We start from the raw sequence: 15833 nt of genomic DNA on the forward strand, positions 1-15833 counted from the left end.
CTGTCTCTGTCCATGGTGCTGAAGTCCAATCCTACAGTCCTTACTGCAGAAATGTTGTGATTTTCTTACCCCTATACTTTACTTTAGTTTATTCTGATCACTGTCTGTTTTCTAAAGTATCAAAGACTGTGCATACAACTAATTTCTAGCAATTTACATATAGTCATATTATTAAATTCATGAAAGGCAACCCGATGGCTGAGTGGTTAGTGTGTATGAGTCCAGAGTTTTACTTCTGCTCAGGTCAACCTTCCATACATTTATTGTCATTCCCTTTCTATTAAATTCTGGAGCTACCATTGTTGTGACAGGAAAGGGCTGGCTCAAAGATGGACAGACACAGAAATTACTGTGGACACATTTTTTAAACATTTTGTAGAGATCTGAATATAAATGAAATGCACAGAATCTAATGACAAATGGTTACGATTCTGCTACCAGAAGCTTTCTTGTTTCCCTAACTAACCCTTAATTTTAGTGGGCTTTCCTCCTAATGCCCAACTTCTGTCTCACATTTCAGTTTGGATTGTAGACAGTGGCAAGCACAATGATGTAAACAGCTATTTTGAAATGTTTCAGCCACAATAACAACCACAGAATAACAAATATAGGTTTTCTGGAAGCACTGCAGTGATATATGCAGACACATAGTGGAGGCTGTTTTCCTTTAAGGTCTGTCCCTCTTCATTAGTTGACATTTGCCTCCTGTGAGTTTCCCAGCTTTTAGGGACACTTGATTAGTGTCTAATTAAACGCAGGTGTACTGGAAAGGTCGACCAGTTTAACCTGCCTTTAAAAACATGTACACACAGCTTACATCAAAGGACATTTTTCATTAAATTCTGCAGCGAACTAGACATAAATGTCAACATTTTAGTACTTTCTTGTTTGTTTTCTGAATTTAACAACACACAGGCACACACATGTTCAGTGAAAAGACAAGCTGAGAGCAGTAAGTTACCAAGAGTATCACATGTTTATTATGTTTTAAACACCATCCTCAAATCCACTCACACTGTTAGATGTGGTATCATCAATCTGTGATGTCCCAGAATTATGTCGTGTCAAGTTGTAAATTGCTTTTAGTCATAAACTTTTCTCCAGGATCTGTCCCATCAACTGCATCAATTTATTTCCCAGTGTCTGTAAAGAGTCTCCTGAGAATGAGAATGAACTTTAGTTTCAGATGTTTTATGGAGAAGAAGAAAGCAGAGGGGCTTTTTTTCAGATGATAGATGGTAATGGCCCTCACATGGAAATTACTCCAAATGTAATCATCAACATCAAACTTTTACATACAAATGCTCATGTATTACATATTAAAAATTTTCACAGTTTCACAGGGCACCCCTCTGTATGTTTCATATCTGTGTGTATCTGTGCAGTATAACAAAATTTTAAAACTAGTCGAGTCTAAACATTACGTTTTATTTTTCTGAAGAAAATCCTCCAGAGAAAGAATTACAGTGTAAATAGAAAGCATGTTCAGAAGTCTGTAAGTTAAAGTCTCTCTCTCTTTGCAAGTTGCTTTTTTAAGATCTAAAATTATCATTACCTGAATCTTACATGCTGACCGTGAACATACCATGCTACTGCCACAGATTTTAATGTAAACATGATAGAATGTGACCCCATTCCCTCTGAGACTGTCATTTAATTAGCAGATGGCACATTTTGTTTGGCACCGTCTCAGGGGCTTCAACATTTGCAGCACTCACACTGAGATTTAAGCTCTGTGCAGCATCATAAACAAGTATCATGAAAACCATCTGGTCATTGAGTAAAAAAAGTTTAACAAGATATGAAATACTGCACTGGGTACATGTGTTGGAAATGGAACAAGGACGTTTTTCTTTGTAATAAATGACACCCCGTTGTGTGTTTGTCATGCATCTCCTGGGACCTATTTCTGTAGCAACTGGGGCATTTTCCCTCTTTCAAAGGGTTGTTGAGGGATTGAGGTTACCTCAGAGTAGGTGTGAAGAGACGAGAAAGGCCAGAATCTCTAAATACCCCATTTAAATGCATTGTGAGAAAAAGATAGGGGAAGGTGGGAAAGAAAGGGCCAGATAGCAAGGGAGACGGATGGTGGAGCATACTCTAAAAGACAGCAAAGTGGAGATGGCAGAGCGTGTCTTTCAGAGAAGTAGGGAGAAAAGGAAGGAGGGAGGGAGATGGGTCTGATATTGAGTCACGTTACTTCATAAATCCTGAAAAACTCTGAGCCCTCAGATACCCATTTCTCAGGGCTTAAAAGTGTCTTCTACCTCCCCTGTCCTTCCTCTCAAACACTGTGTATGAATGTTTTTTCTTCATTAATTAACTGGCATGGTTGTAGCTATATTTATGTGTGATCAAAATTAAATTATCCAATATGATGTATTTTATATTTTACTCATTAACATACAGAGTTTTGAATTTACTGAGGCGTTTCAGAGCTGATCTCACTCACATACCTAGATTCATCAACAACAGCCGTACACAAGATAACACAGTAACAGACACACTAAAACACACACAGTTGTTTATCTAAAGGCAGCCATTGAGGCGTCACTGACAGTAAGGGCAATATGTCTCAGCTTAGTGAAGCAGGAAAGACAGCCCTGTCTACAATTAAGTAACCCAAATACTATCGAGCGCTCTCTCTCTCTCTCTCTCTCCCTCTGCCACTGTACATCAGCCATGACGCTCAAAGTGCTATCTCTCTTTATCTATGTCTGCCTCCATCTTTTTTTCTCTCACAGGTTAGAAAAAGCAATGATGGAGAAGTGGAGAGATGCAAAAACAATGGCAATGATGGGGACAAAAAAACATTTTCATTCTGACAGAGGGGGCAGAAAAAGGCAGGTAGTAAGCAATTGAGAAACAAAGAGAAAGGAAGCAGGTGACCATGTGGAAGAGGCAGTTTAAACCATCAGCGGCTCTTGTGGCTGTTATCTTTCGCCACACTGCTTTTCTCTCTCTCAGCACAGCCTTAGCTACCTGCGGCCAGCAGTTCATCTTCAGCTGATGTTTAAGGGGGACAGAGAGGTGTAGGAGCAAAAGGGAAAAAAAATGGCAGAGGAGGACATGAGCGATTGATGGAGAAAATGGGGGCGAAAAGCAAAGACTATTGATTGAATTCATTAACAGTAAATGAGTGATGCAGTGGTGAACCGCTGATATGAGTTGGTGGGGCGTGCAGTATTTTTAGGCTTAATATGAATCACTGTTCCCCACTCAAGACTGCTAAGACTCCAGAGTAATTGTTATTAAATATGTGGAATATGTATCACTTGTATGGAATATCTTCACTCCACTCCCTCTCAGACACAACACACATGCTGCTGGCCTGTATCTGAGGGTTAATAGTAGATGTTTACCCATGGTAATGGAGGGGATAATGATGTGAGTATGAACTGCTCTTCCCTTCCTAATGATGCTAACAAATTGCCATACTGCTCATTTTCAGCGACTGTTCATCTGTTGGCTACAATCTGTTGGGATCCTACAAACCCCCGCCCCCATCCTGCTTAACCCCCACATAAAAAAATCAATATGCTACAGCCAAACAGACAAATGTGTCATTGTGGTAAAAAAGACCGTATTACACTGTATTTTATCTCCACATATTCTATTGTATTAGATGTTAAATGTCCTTAAGGAACAGCCACAGTACAATAATGGACATTTCTCTCCAATGATTGGATGCAATTTCCTATGGTTTTATAGTCTAACAAGCATGCAAACTTTTATTTTTATTTTCTTTTTATGCTTGATCACTCCATTCCCTTGCTCTCCCCACACCGCGGCACAGTTGAATGACTCACAGCCGCATGAATCAGCCCAGTCAGATCCAGCCTGAGCTATTTTTAGCCTGCCCATTAAGAAGTTTTGGAGTGTGTCTGCACTCCCCCAGAATGCTTAAACATCAGTGTTGCTGCGGCAGCTGAGACTGACATGCACAGAGCATCATGGAGGGCAGGGGCTTGGAGAGGGAGGTAAGGAGTGATTGGGAGATGGTGCAGCGCAATGCATTGAAGAGGTGTCATACAGGAAGTCATCTGGTCAAAGCAGTGGATCTGTCGGTGTAGTTTCCCTCTTTTAGCTTGGCTCATTTGTCCTCATCCCAGGTGCAAGGTCAACAGAAATAGTGATGGATTACTGTAATTATCCGAGCCTGTTTATTGTCACCGTCTGACAGTGTAGTACAAATTCCTTTCAGCATCTGTATGGATGTCGTGATGTTCAAAGACTGATACTTTATTACTAAAATATTAGTATCAGTCAGCAGTGTTTGTTCCATAGCTTATCCTCACAATACAGCAAAAAAACAGGCTAGATGGTGATGGCTGTATTCAGCATAGCTTTCTCATTAAAGAGCCTTTTCTCTTTTTGTCTGGGCAATAGGAAAAGACCCCAGGAGACAATTATGTACACATGCAACAACATGTTACATGATTGAACAACAAATAGAAAAGCTTGATGGAATATGGAAAGATAGATTAACTCACGGATTAATGAACCATGTCAGCTGGGGAGCGTTGGGACAAAACGACAGATAAAGGCAGCAGACCCAGGAGCAAAGTCCTCAGGGGCAAGGAGTTATGGGAGGAGGCTGGGATGAGAAAAGGGAAAGACATTTAAATGATGCCTGCCTCATGTATTGGCTTCAAACATAGCTTTTGAAATAATTCTCTTATAGTACGCGTTAGCATTTTTCATGTGGCGGAAGCAGTCAGTGAAGATGGCGTCTTAGAATCTGTGGTGCTGTTGTCAGCTCTAATAATTTGTTATGTTTTTTAAAAAAAGGTCTATTACATTCAGCTGCATAAGACAAAATGTATTACATACAGTAAATGCAGTGTGTCCATATAGGGGTCTACTAACAAAGCATTGAACTAAACCCCTTTCCCACTATTCGTCTTCTTTTTTTTGCGTGTACCTCTGCTGTCAGTTTTCAGTTTGACCTGTTATCAGCATTTCAAGGACAGGTTCAATCTCCACCCTTCATACACAGAATGTCGCCCTAACACGATGAATATGAATGTTTTTGTGTGTTAACAAGGCCAGTCACACCACAGACATGTTGGTAACACCTTCTTTCTTATCACACCTTTCCCTCTGCTTGCTGGAGGACACAGCCATTCCTTCCTTTTTTATTTTATACCTTTTTATAAACCATGTGCACTTGAAGCTTAGGAGATTCAGTCAGTGGCACCACGACAGGTGCTGTGAGGAAAAAACTGTGCATACTTTAAAAAGCCACATCTGCCTTCTGGATTTACATTAAAATAACTATTAAAAAAAACAGTTTTTAATGAAAGCATCTTTTATTGTGTACCTGGTAGACATGTTTTTTTGGAAAAATGTTTTGACCTTGATGCCTTAAACAGACATTTTGGCAATGTTTCTGCAAGCCTCACTGTACAATTTGAATCTTATTAGAAATACTAGGGTACAATATCACGTTTTATTTGCAATGTGTTATCTTTACCATGATAATAACTAGGCTGCCAAAGACTGTATACTCCATAGGATTTAGATTACAGTGTCATGTGGGTTTCCACTACTAGAACTTTGCGCAGTGGATCTGTTTCAGGGCTGTTTTTAGGATCGAATATGAGAACCTACGGTACCTTCTAAGGAAGACATGGAAAAGAAAAGCAAAATAGGCCGACAACAAAATAAGGCTTTATTGGTTTATTATTCTGCAGAGTCGAGAGACATTGATCCTGCATGGAAACGCAAACACTGAATAGGCTTATTAAGGAGCTGATTAAGGAAACAATCGCACCAGTCCTGTGTTCCTGAATCTGAGCAAGAATTGAACTATTGCAATATTGGTATTTATCCATCCATTAGCTATACTCTTCTTTTGAATGGGAACAATTTAAAAGATTAGGAGAGTGTGCACCCGGTCGCTGCTATGGGCAACCTGAATGGCAGTTGTTAAAAAACGGGCTTGAATATTTGTTCATGTGTATATATGTCAGGATAGTATTTTTGTCCATTGACACATACAGCAAGTATATATAAAAAGTTTGTTTTGTTATACAACCCGGTCACAGAGGTTTGGAAGAAAGACGTTACAGTAGGCATCTTTGAACCTTCCAGTGAGATAAAGCCAGGACCAAACATGTCAACAACCATTAGAAAAAGAGTCTGCTCATTCACACACTGTTCCAATAGAATCATGAATGCTCAAAGCATCAAACTACTGAATATAGTGATCAATAAAGAGAATAAGTTATTAAAGAGCAAAAATTGCTCTGTGCTTTGCTCCTTGTGGTGTCATGGTCACGTTGTCAGTCTTCTGTGATGTATTGCCTGCAGCAGACATTTCAGTATTTTAGTTCACTATCTCTCAGTCTGTAATTTTATGTTGTTGAAGGTTGAACAGATGAAGCTCATTAAATAGCAGACCTTTCAATGACAAACTACTTTCAGTTAACTACTCTCATGGTTCCATATATTAGTCTGTACAGGCTCAGATTGCAAATCACATACTGAGGTTAGTCTCTCTAGTGAAGACTTCTAAAATGCACAGTGTATGCAAATGCTGACACAATGTGTGCATGCAAATGGTCAGACTTTTTTACACGAGCATGCTTATGCACACACACACTTTAGTTATTGTCTATATTATGTGTGGAGTCAGCAGATGGATTAGCATAGGCAGCTAATCCATTTTATTAGAAAGGAAGGGAGAGAGAGAGAGAGACAATAAACCGCAGGTTGGAAGACATGTCTTTGGTATTGAAGTTTAGCTGAGTCAGTGTTTTAGACCGACAGTTCAAGAGGAGTGCTGCCATTTAACCCTATAAAATATCTGCACAAAGTGTCCTACAGTGACATATCTCAAGGTGTGAGTGTGTGCGTGGGTGTGTGCTGTGTTTGTTTGTTCGCCACAGAGTGATGACCACTATCAGTATTTTTCATCAGAAGTCAGTCGAGTGTGTTGAGCCATCGCTCTCTCTGGAGGACAGATCCATATCAAATCATAATAAATGGCGACGGTATTTGAACGATGAATCAGAGCTGAAGCAGGTCTGACAGTGGAGTAGAGACAGATCACATTTGACAGGGGCTGCGCAGAATGGCGGCAGCAGGTCACTGGCACGCACACACAAAAATAAACAAGCACATACACACAAGGCCAGGTTACTACACTTCTCTAAAAAAAAATCGAGCCTATTTCACAGTGCCATGGCGGCTCTCCCTGTTCACCTGTAATCTGTAGACACAAGTGGTTGTTTCATTTTATTTATATAAACCCTTTCACTGCTTTGACTTTGTTGTCACATTCTGTGCCCTTCCATGGCTGTACACGCACAGGCTTTTAGAATACTCCTGTTTTCCTGTCCCTCCATATTTTACTGCCTCTCTTCCATCTTTCTCTCAGCATCAGTCGCCCACTTTTCTTGGAGTTGGATTATTTGAATCATTGTACACAGTTCACTTCAAAGATGGATAGTTACTTTTCTTCTCATCAATATGCACCTCAGTAAGCAGTCACATCACCGTTCATAATTCCATCATGTTACGGCACTCCTATTTTCAGCCTTGGATTGTTAGTAATCCACTGTGTGGCTGCTTCAGACAGGATGTGTTCAGCATATAAAAGGGAGAGATGAACCACTTAAAGAATCCTCACTTCTCAATCCATGGAAACATTTTAAAACAGCTCAGGTTGCATGACATGTATCCCATCACTCTTCCCAAAAAAACATTTATCTTCCAGACCAGGAGACAGCAAGGTCTGTTGCACAAGTGTCATGTCAATTTTAAAGAAGCCAGCAGACTTAATTGAAGGTAGCTTGCTTGGTAGGATGGGGTCTTACATGTCTGATCATTGATAGGCCAGGCAAGATACTTTAGTCTAACATATGTATGCCAAGACACTCTTGATGCTAGTGTATGTCTGCAGATGATTGAGTGCTCTTGAGGTTACACACAAAGTGCCCTTGAAAATATTTTCGGAGGATGAGCTGAGGAATTCTGTGATGCCAGGCCATCTAGGTGGACCCGTAAAGAGTTGAAACGTTTGTTGCATCACAGTGCTAAGAGTTTTTCATTTGTGCAATTGAGACATTACAGAATAAATACTAAATAAATAAACACTGTAAGTGGAGAGTGAGAGTAGGATTGCTCTCTAGAGCAGAAAGCTGAGCTGACAGTGATGCTTTCTGTCACCGCTTGAACGAAGCTCCAAAGCATAAAGCCACCGATTCCATCATTGATCCTGACGATTCAGTACAGTTCCGTTCAGCTCGAGGACTCAGTGTTAAAGATACAATTGAACATTCTTTTGCTTCCCTCCTGTCCTAGAAAAATGTTTGAGTGGATCTCTGCTTGTCTCGACCTTGACTCAGAGATGTGTCGTGATGAGCCATCAGCAGCATCTGAAGAGCTTGTATAGCAGTTGCTTCTTGTTGTCTGAATTTGACTGAATTATTCAAGACTTCTTTCACATTGACAGAGCTGAAGTATTTATAGGCGTTGGTCTCTGCCTCTGACACACAGTAACAATAAGCTCTCTAAAGGCTCTTCAACAAACCAACCAATTCTGAGGGAGAGGAGGAGGAGGAAGACAGCAGAGAAGCAGAGATGTGAAATATATGCTTTAGTTGTTTGCTCAAGGCTGAAACAGAATGGGACATTAAGGCTGGAGACAGTGGCACACAGACTCAGCGCTACATGTCCTGGAAGTCTTATTTCATTCTTAACACTAAGAAAGCTGGGGGTCCTTTTACAGGAAGATGGAGGTGGGGGTTTTCGAGTAAATGTCTGGACAAAATGGATGTTTCAGGAGTGATTTTAATCATCTCAAGGAAAAGATGAAAGGGAAGGCTGTACCTCTCAGTCATTCGAACTGGGAGACGGACAAGTGGCCAGGTGGAGAGACAACCTACTGGTCAAAGTCTCAAAGGGAGCGTTAAAAAAAATGGACTGCTGTCCAGTCATGGTGTCAGATCTGCCTGTGATGTGTAGCAGGATTGATGGAGTGGTAACAGTTGTGAAAGCGGAGCACACAAGCTCCACATGTCGCGACCTGTACTGGGGTAAGTCTGAATATACGGCTCACTTGTAAAAGAAATCTTAAAATCTCGTCCTCCTAAAAAACCATTGTTTGATTCTGTACTTTGAACATAGCACCTTCTTAAACCGGGGCAACCCACATTAAAAGAAGGGCATCAACAACTTTTTTTTTTTTTTACATTAAAAAGAGTTATTGTTTTTTCCTTTGCTTTATCTTCCATCTCAAAGTTAGCTTTAGTCTGGGATGTAGTGTAGTCATGTTGCATTTTAAAACAGGGCAGCAGATATTTCAGAACAGTCCTGTGACTCTTCTTTCACAGCTGTAAGCCTCAGGATTTCTGTCATCCTTGTGGATCCTCACACCATTCAGTGCTGCTGTAACAGTTTAATAAAAAAAGAGAAGCTGTGGCTCATTTAAAAAAGTTCAGTTAAATGAGTACAGTAATGTAGTCATAAGCATGTGCACAAGTATGGCATGGTCACTACTGGGCATTCCGGTGCTCTCATCCCTTTGAATGTCTCATTCAATGGTAATTGGCCAAGTATAATTTAGCCCAGCCTTAACCAACAACATTGTGCCTGCATGTATTTTAGTGTTTCATCCCTCACACAAGCTGAGCCGGGCTGCTTGCAAAAAACATAAGCCCTGTTGGAAGCTAAGTCATCAGACTGTAGCTGATAGGCTGTCAGATTGTAAAGCTGGCAGATCAGAAAATGATGAAGTGAATGAATCATTTCTAAAACTGTCAAAAGGGTTATTTGAAAAACACTAGTCAGGACTCTGGGTGGTCTGTTTGTCAGCCTGTTGTCATGTGCAGCCTCTCGTCTTTCTAGTTTATTATCCTTCAGTCTTCTATTTAAATGTTTTATATTTTTACCCATATATTTTATTCGTTTCTTTTTTTAATTCCATCTTTAGGTTTTAGTTTTTACAGTTTCTAAAACTTAAATCCATTAGAGGTAACTTCATCCTTCCCATCATATCATGTTAAAAAATTGAATCACACAAATATCAAAGGCACATGTTAATACAGTTTTGCCACCTTTGATGTTGAATATTGTCCCGGAGCTCCAAATATTTTTGCATAGATTACTTCAATCCCTTGTATATGCAGAACAGACTGTGTCAGTGTCCTCTTTGTCATATAGCACTGAAAATGTCATGCAGCAATGAAAAAACAGCTCACGTTAAATAACATACATACACATGGGAAGATGAGGAGGGAAAAGAAAATGAAGACATTGGTCTGTCCTCTGTGTGGTGCAGAGGTGGGTGAGCCTTGTATCCACCTGCACGCTCCAGCAACTCCCTGTTTGATCAGTGGAACAACAGGCACATTATATGACAGCACAAAAGGCAAGGAATGAAAGAACAAAATGATTCAGCTGTTATTTGAAATCTTTCTACACATATCTCCTCACGGGCTCTTCGGACGTTGTTGCACCGAAGAGTCCGAGCATTGTTCTGATTCATTTAAATGCTGCATTAGTATTCAAGGTGTAGGGAGGCCTCTGAGTTTACTACACCACCCCCTGCAAAGTTTTCTATACTTTAGAGTTTCGATGAGGAGAAAAGGAGGAAGGAGAGGTGTGGAACCAAAGAATTAAAAAGTCAATGAGGCTCACTTGATGTGTGTGTGTGTGTGTTTGTGGTAATGGGTGTGCATGTTTATGTGCAGCTCTTATCTGTGGTAAAACAGCATAGGTTAATTCTAATTCCCACACAGAGAGTGTGTGTGTGATGGTTTGTCTTTCCATTCAATCTGTGTACGTGTGTGCGTGTGTGTATAATGTGGCTCTTGCGTCCTTCAGACAAGGACAGTGAAGGTGTTACAATCAGTCCAGTATGCAGAAGCACTGTGCAGGGCTAAGAAGGAAACGTAAACAGCTCGCAGACATTGACAGAAAGCTTGATGTGCTAAATATATCTTCATCTCATGTGTTGACAGCTGCCACCAGCGAGAACCGACACACTCATTTTTTTTTTTTTTTTTTACAAACGAGTTGCTGCTCATTACAAACATCAATCAGCACGTTCCTCTGGAAGTTAACGTGTAATTCCTGAGTCAAACATTTAAAAAAAGAACGTTTTAGAAATGTCATTATTTTTTATTAGAAAGTGAATAGAGTGTGTGTGCAAAATAAAATAAATACCAATATCCCAGAAAGGAACAATGTGACCTTGTGTTAGGACAGAAAGTGCTTATTGTTGGTACTCTAACCTGCTGTTACCATGGTTAATAAAATAAAAAAACAATCACCTCTTAGACCTTTATGCTTATTAGGAAGAGTCCTCCTAAAATGAATTACTTTGCCTAAATGTGTTGTGTTAATTAGTCATAACTGGATGATTTAGTACAGCACATCAGAACCCACTGACAAACTATGGGCCAACCGTGTGGCCAGAGAGGAAGTTGTTATTGTCCACTAACAATAAATCACATGAAATGTTTCCAACATTATCTATTAGAGCTGAATGTGAGTGAACAATGAGTTTGCATATAATTCACACCCCTGTTACTTTTCACTCTCTAATCGCCCTTTGGTCATACTTGGTGTTCTTCTTGTTTCTTAACCACTGTGTACATAGCCAGTGTAACAGTGCTATGCAACATTACATTTTGCTGCAGTACAGAATTTCTCCAAGAAAGACTTGCTGAGTGGCAGGTGTTTCAAAAGTGACATACTGTACAAAGGCTTTGACGAGCCTGTGTGTGGGAGTGAGTGCTGCCGAGTCACATCAGTCTGAGAAAGAGATGAGGATGGCTCAAGAAATTAAAATCCTGCCCATCTTACCTGTCTGTGTGTCTTTTGGCTGCTGTGGCTAGATTTTTTTTATGTGCTACACTTTTTTCTCTGAGGACTCCATTTCCGCTGTGTTTCTGCAGCACATTGATCTAATGAAAATGCCATTCTCTCTGGATATCTTATTAAACTGCATTCCGAGGTCACATCCTAATGTGCACTCACTGGCAACTGTCCCTCATATTATTCATATTATTCTCAGAGGAAGATGGCCTCCTTCTTTTTCTTTGTCTCTATGTTGTTTTTTTTAACGTGATGATAGTTAAACTGCATTTTTTTCAGAATTGTATGAATAGTTTGAGAGAGAACATAAAATGAATGTTTCTCATGCGCATTGCTAACATTTCCAAACAGCCAACTAGTTTGCTTTTTTAATGTAGCATGAAAAAAATGGATGTCCAGTTATACACTATAAATATATCCTAGAAATTACAATAGTTGTACTGTGTGTGTGTGTGTGTGTGTGTTTGATAGATGAAGGTGGAGTTGAGGTTATCAGTGTTATCAGGGCCCTGCCTTTAGATGCTCCTGGGCTTTACAAAATACATGACAGTTGTGATGAATGAGCTGCATTTCACACTTTTAGATCGCATCTGGTATCACAAAGTGCTCTCTCTCACTCTCACACACACACGCACGAACAAACTCTACATACACAAATGTATTGAGTATATGATCTGTGTATTCATTCTCATTAACTCCCCAGAATTTGGCTGATTTCTTTCTAGTGCTTTTTAGTGAGAGGGGTTGAATGAGAGTGTGTACACACACACACACACGTTCGTATGTGTGCGTGTAAGTGATGGTCATAAAAAGGGGGACTTCAAATGTGCAGGAGAAGACATGTGCTGACTCATCTATAACTTTCTGCCCAAATATCACCTCTTCTTTCATTACTACTTCCCTTTGACAGCCAGTGCTAACAAAATGTCACGTCTTTTCTCCACAGACCGGACACAGTGTAACCTTCTAACCCACACAAAATACCATCCAGCTCTCTTCACACCTTTCTTTTTCCCTTAATCTCACAAAAACACCCACTCACCTTTATTCTTTTAAAGAAATCCCACAGTGTTCATTGATCTATATTTTTGATTATGTTCCTCAGCCTTCATACCTTCATATTTATTTTATAGTACTTTTATTGTGATTTTATGGCTAAAGCTCCATCATTCTTGTCTTCGTTTGTCTTTGGTCGGGATGGATCAGGTTTGGTTGGACTCATTGACAGGCCAAAAGTTAGCCACCACAGGAAGTGAACAAAATGCTGCTGCACTATTTTCTAAACTAGTTAAATATTTTGAAACTGGTAATAATCCAGATATATTTTTTATAAATATAAAAAAGTGACCAAAAGTGACTAACCCTGACCAAATTAAAATACCTCAATCCAGAGCTCAGCTCTTTCTTCTGTTAGTCTTTATTGTTGTGTATACAATTAAAAAAAATACCAAACCTAGTTAGAGAAACGAAAAAGAAATACTTTGTCATTGACAAAGAAATTGTGACACCACTTATCTTTGTTCCGTATTTGTAAACTCACTTGCTCCACATGCGTCTGCTGAAACAACTGAATGTGTAAGAAACCATGCAATTAAAATTTGAAAAGCACAAATAAAAAAACTGCAAATAAGATTATATTGGAAAACCACATGAAGAAAGGAGAATCAAGGTGAGAGAGGAAGGACTTAGGCTGATGGACGTGGAGCAGAACTTATTTTTTGCCCCTCTGTTCATGTGTCACCATGTGTCAGTGGGTGCAGTAATCAGAGCCTTAAGTCATTCTCGGCTGTCAGTCTGTCACCTCTTCAGGCAGATGGACAGGATAAAGTGTATCTGAAGAGGCCAGACACTTCAAGTCGTGTTTGATCTCTTTTCCTTTTTCCTCTTTGCATGTCTCCTCTTCCTCAAATACACCCAAACATCTTTAGGCATAGCCTTTTTTTAGATGTCAGACAGTAAAGTGACACACACGCACACACACACAGAAGGGCAGGCACGCTCTTGGCAGCATGCTGTGTGTCTGCAACACCATCACTCTCGCATGTCACCCTATTTAAGAGTTTCTGTGTGGCCTCAAAGGGGTCATGCAGTGTGAAGTCAGCAGATTGCTGTTGAGTGGAGACGCAGGGTGTATTATTGGGAAGGGGAGAGGGCATTGATCTCTATCAGCACTCCTATAGTATATATCTATATTCTGACAGAAACCACAGACACACACTACCCAAGCACACATTTAGTTTCTAACACAAAGGAACTTAAACACTGAATTATACAATTATTGTACTCTTTCAAAAAGCAGAGAAATTACTATGGAACAATTATACTATGGTAGGGTTTGATAAATGAAGCATGTTAATGATAATTACTTCTCTGTGGTAGCTTAATTCCTCTCTGTGGAATCTTATACTAACATGCTAAGAACTGGGGCAGAGGCCACCTTAACATTGCTGTCATTTTGTCACCACTGTCATGACTGAAATCCAAAAACTATGAAGAGTGCATGTTCATTCCTGAGATATTATTGTAGTGTCAACTCTTTTACACACCGTAAGATGTGGCTAATCCTGCTTTCTATATGCTGCAATATATAAACCTTGGACCTCTGATATTAAATCAGGTTTGGTTGTATTCTGTATAGGAGCTTGTTTTAACTAAATCACCAACCACATTATTTGAAATCTTAAATTACTCTACAGAATGATGACAGGAATTAATTTTTTATACGTCTTTAGACATTAATGTTAGCTCACAGTAAAAGAGAGTATTTTTATATGCACTGTGAATGTTCTGGGCTGTCTGATTAGATTAAAAGGCATTCAATCTGTTTTACAGAGACTCGGGAGGACCGCACTAAGAGACTGTTCAGACACTACACTGTGGGATCTTACGACAACTTCACCTCATACAGGTACAGCCTCTCTCTGTGAGCTAGCATGCTGCAGTGATGTGCAGATCGTGTGTTCTAATAAATGCTATGCACAGGTTACACTGGTTATATTACGGACTGTTTCCCTGCCTTAACATAGTCAATGAAGGGCAAGTGAAAAGGTGATGTAGTGTTAGGGAGGTGGTGCCATCTAAAGGCAAGAAGCTGCCAGTGCATTTAATTCTGCATCTAACAAGCTGTTACATAACTCTTTTTGTCTGTATGTGCATACAGGTGCATGTATGTGAGTTTATGATTTGATAAGAGAATGTTTACAATCAGTCGGTTTAGACTCAGTGTGGGGTTTTTTTTTCCTTCCTGTCCATGTCTCAAGATGACAGAGTGCACAATGTGAGTGCCTCATCTCTTCTAAATCAGATTTAGTTGCTGAGAGAGGTTTTGTTATGATGCAAATTCATATAATGACACAGTTTATCAGTCTGAGGCAGTGCTAGTGTGTGTTGTTTCCACCTGATTTCTCAGCCCTCCATAAACTGTCAGCTTTTTTGCCTTCTAGGTGTTAGCCAGATTAAATGTCACGTCTGTTACCTGAGCTCTAGGCTTGTTGATTTGTTACTGAAGCTGTTAAACTGCGATTGTCTGCATACATTATGCAGCATGTATTGTGTGTAATTTTGTTTCGTTTGCAAGCAAATGTAGTTTAGTTGGAGAAAACAGTTAATTTCCTTTGTCCTTTGTCATAAATACAGATGCAGCATATGATGATTAAAATATTATTTAAACACATCAATCTGGGGCCCCTTTAAAGACCTGAGTAATGATTTACTTGAGTTTTGTTGTACAATGTCTGAGGACCTGTCAAGAGGACAGGTTTATTTTAAGGAAACATTTTAAAATGCGAGTCACAGTTTATTTTTCCTTTATCCAGTTATGTAGGCGGATTCTGAACAAGGACAGTAAGCACTGTGCGTTAATGCGGCATTTTTGGGGCATAGAGCAGAGATGAAAGCACAGTGTGGATAAAAGGGTTTCCACTAAAACAAAGTATCTCAGGGATGCCTCACCAACATCGTTTTCTGTGCATAATAATTAGTGCAAAAATGGATAGATAGCTTTT

At 39.7% G+C, this 15833-nt stretch overlaps 1 protein-coding gene across 10 annotated transcripts in view; it reads left to right on the top strand.

Annotated features, from left to right (window-relative positions):
• The window catches only part of shank3a (SH3 and multiple ankyrin repeat domains 3a), a 151601-nt gene that overhangs the window by 114751 nt on the left and 21017 nt on the right, over positions 1 to 15833 (top strand). For all 10 annotated transcript variants that reach the window (XR_003670876.1, XR_003670881.1, XR_003670879.1 and 7 more), the window contains one exon: positions 14662 to 14737. Coding sequence is in view for 1 of the 10 variants with exons in the window: in XM_028407478.1 (XP_028263279.1) it covers positions 14662 to 14737 (76 nt within the window). In the remaining 9 variants the exon portion in view is untranslated. The remainder of the gene's footprint in view (positions 1 to 14661; positions 14738 to 15833) is intronic.

The sequence above is a fragment of the Parambassis ranga genome, chromosome 6 (assembly GCF_900634625.1).
Source record: "Parambassis ranga chromosome 6, fParRan2.1, whole genome shotgun sequence".
Lineage (NCBI taxonomy): Eukaryota > Metazoa > Chordata > Actinopteri > Ambassidae > Parambassis > Parambassis ranga.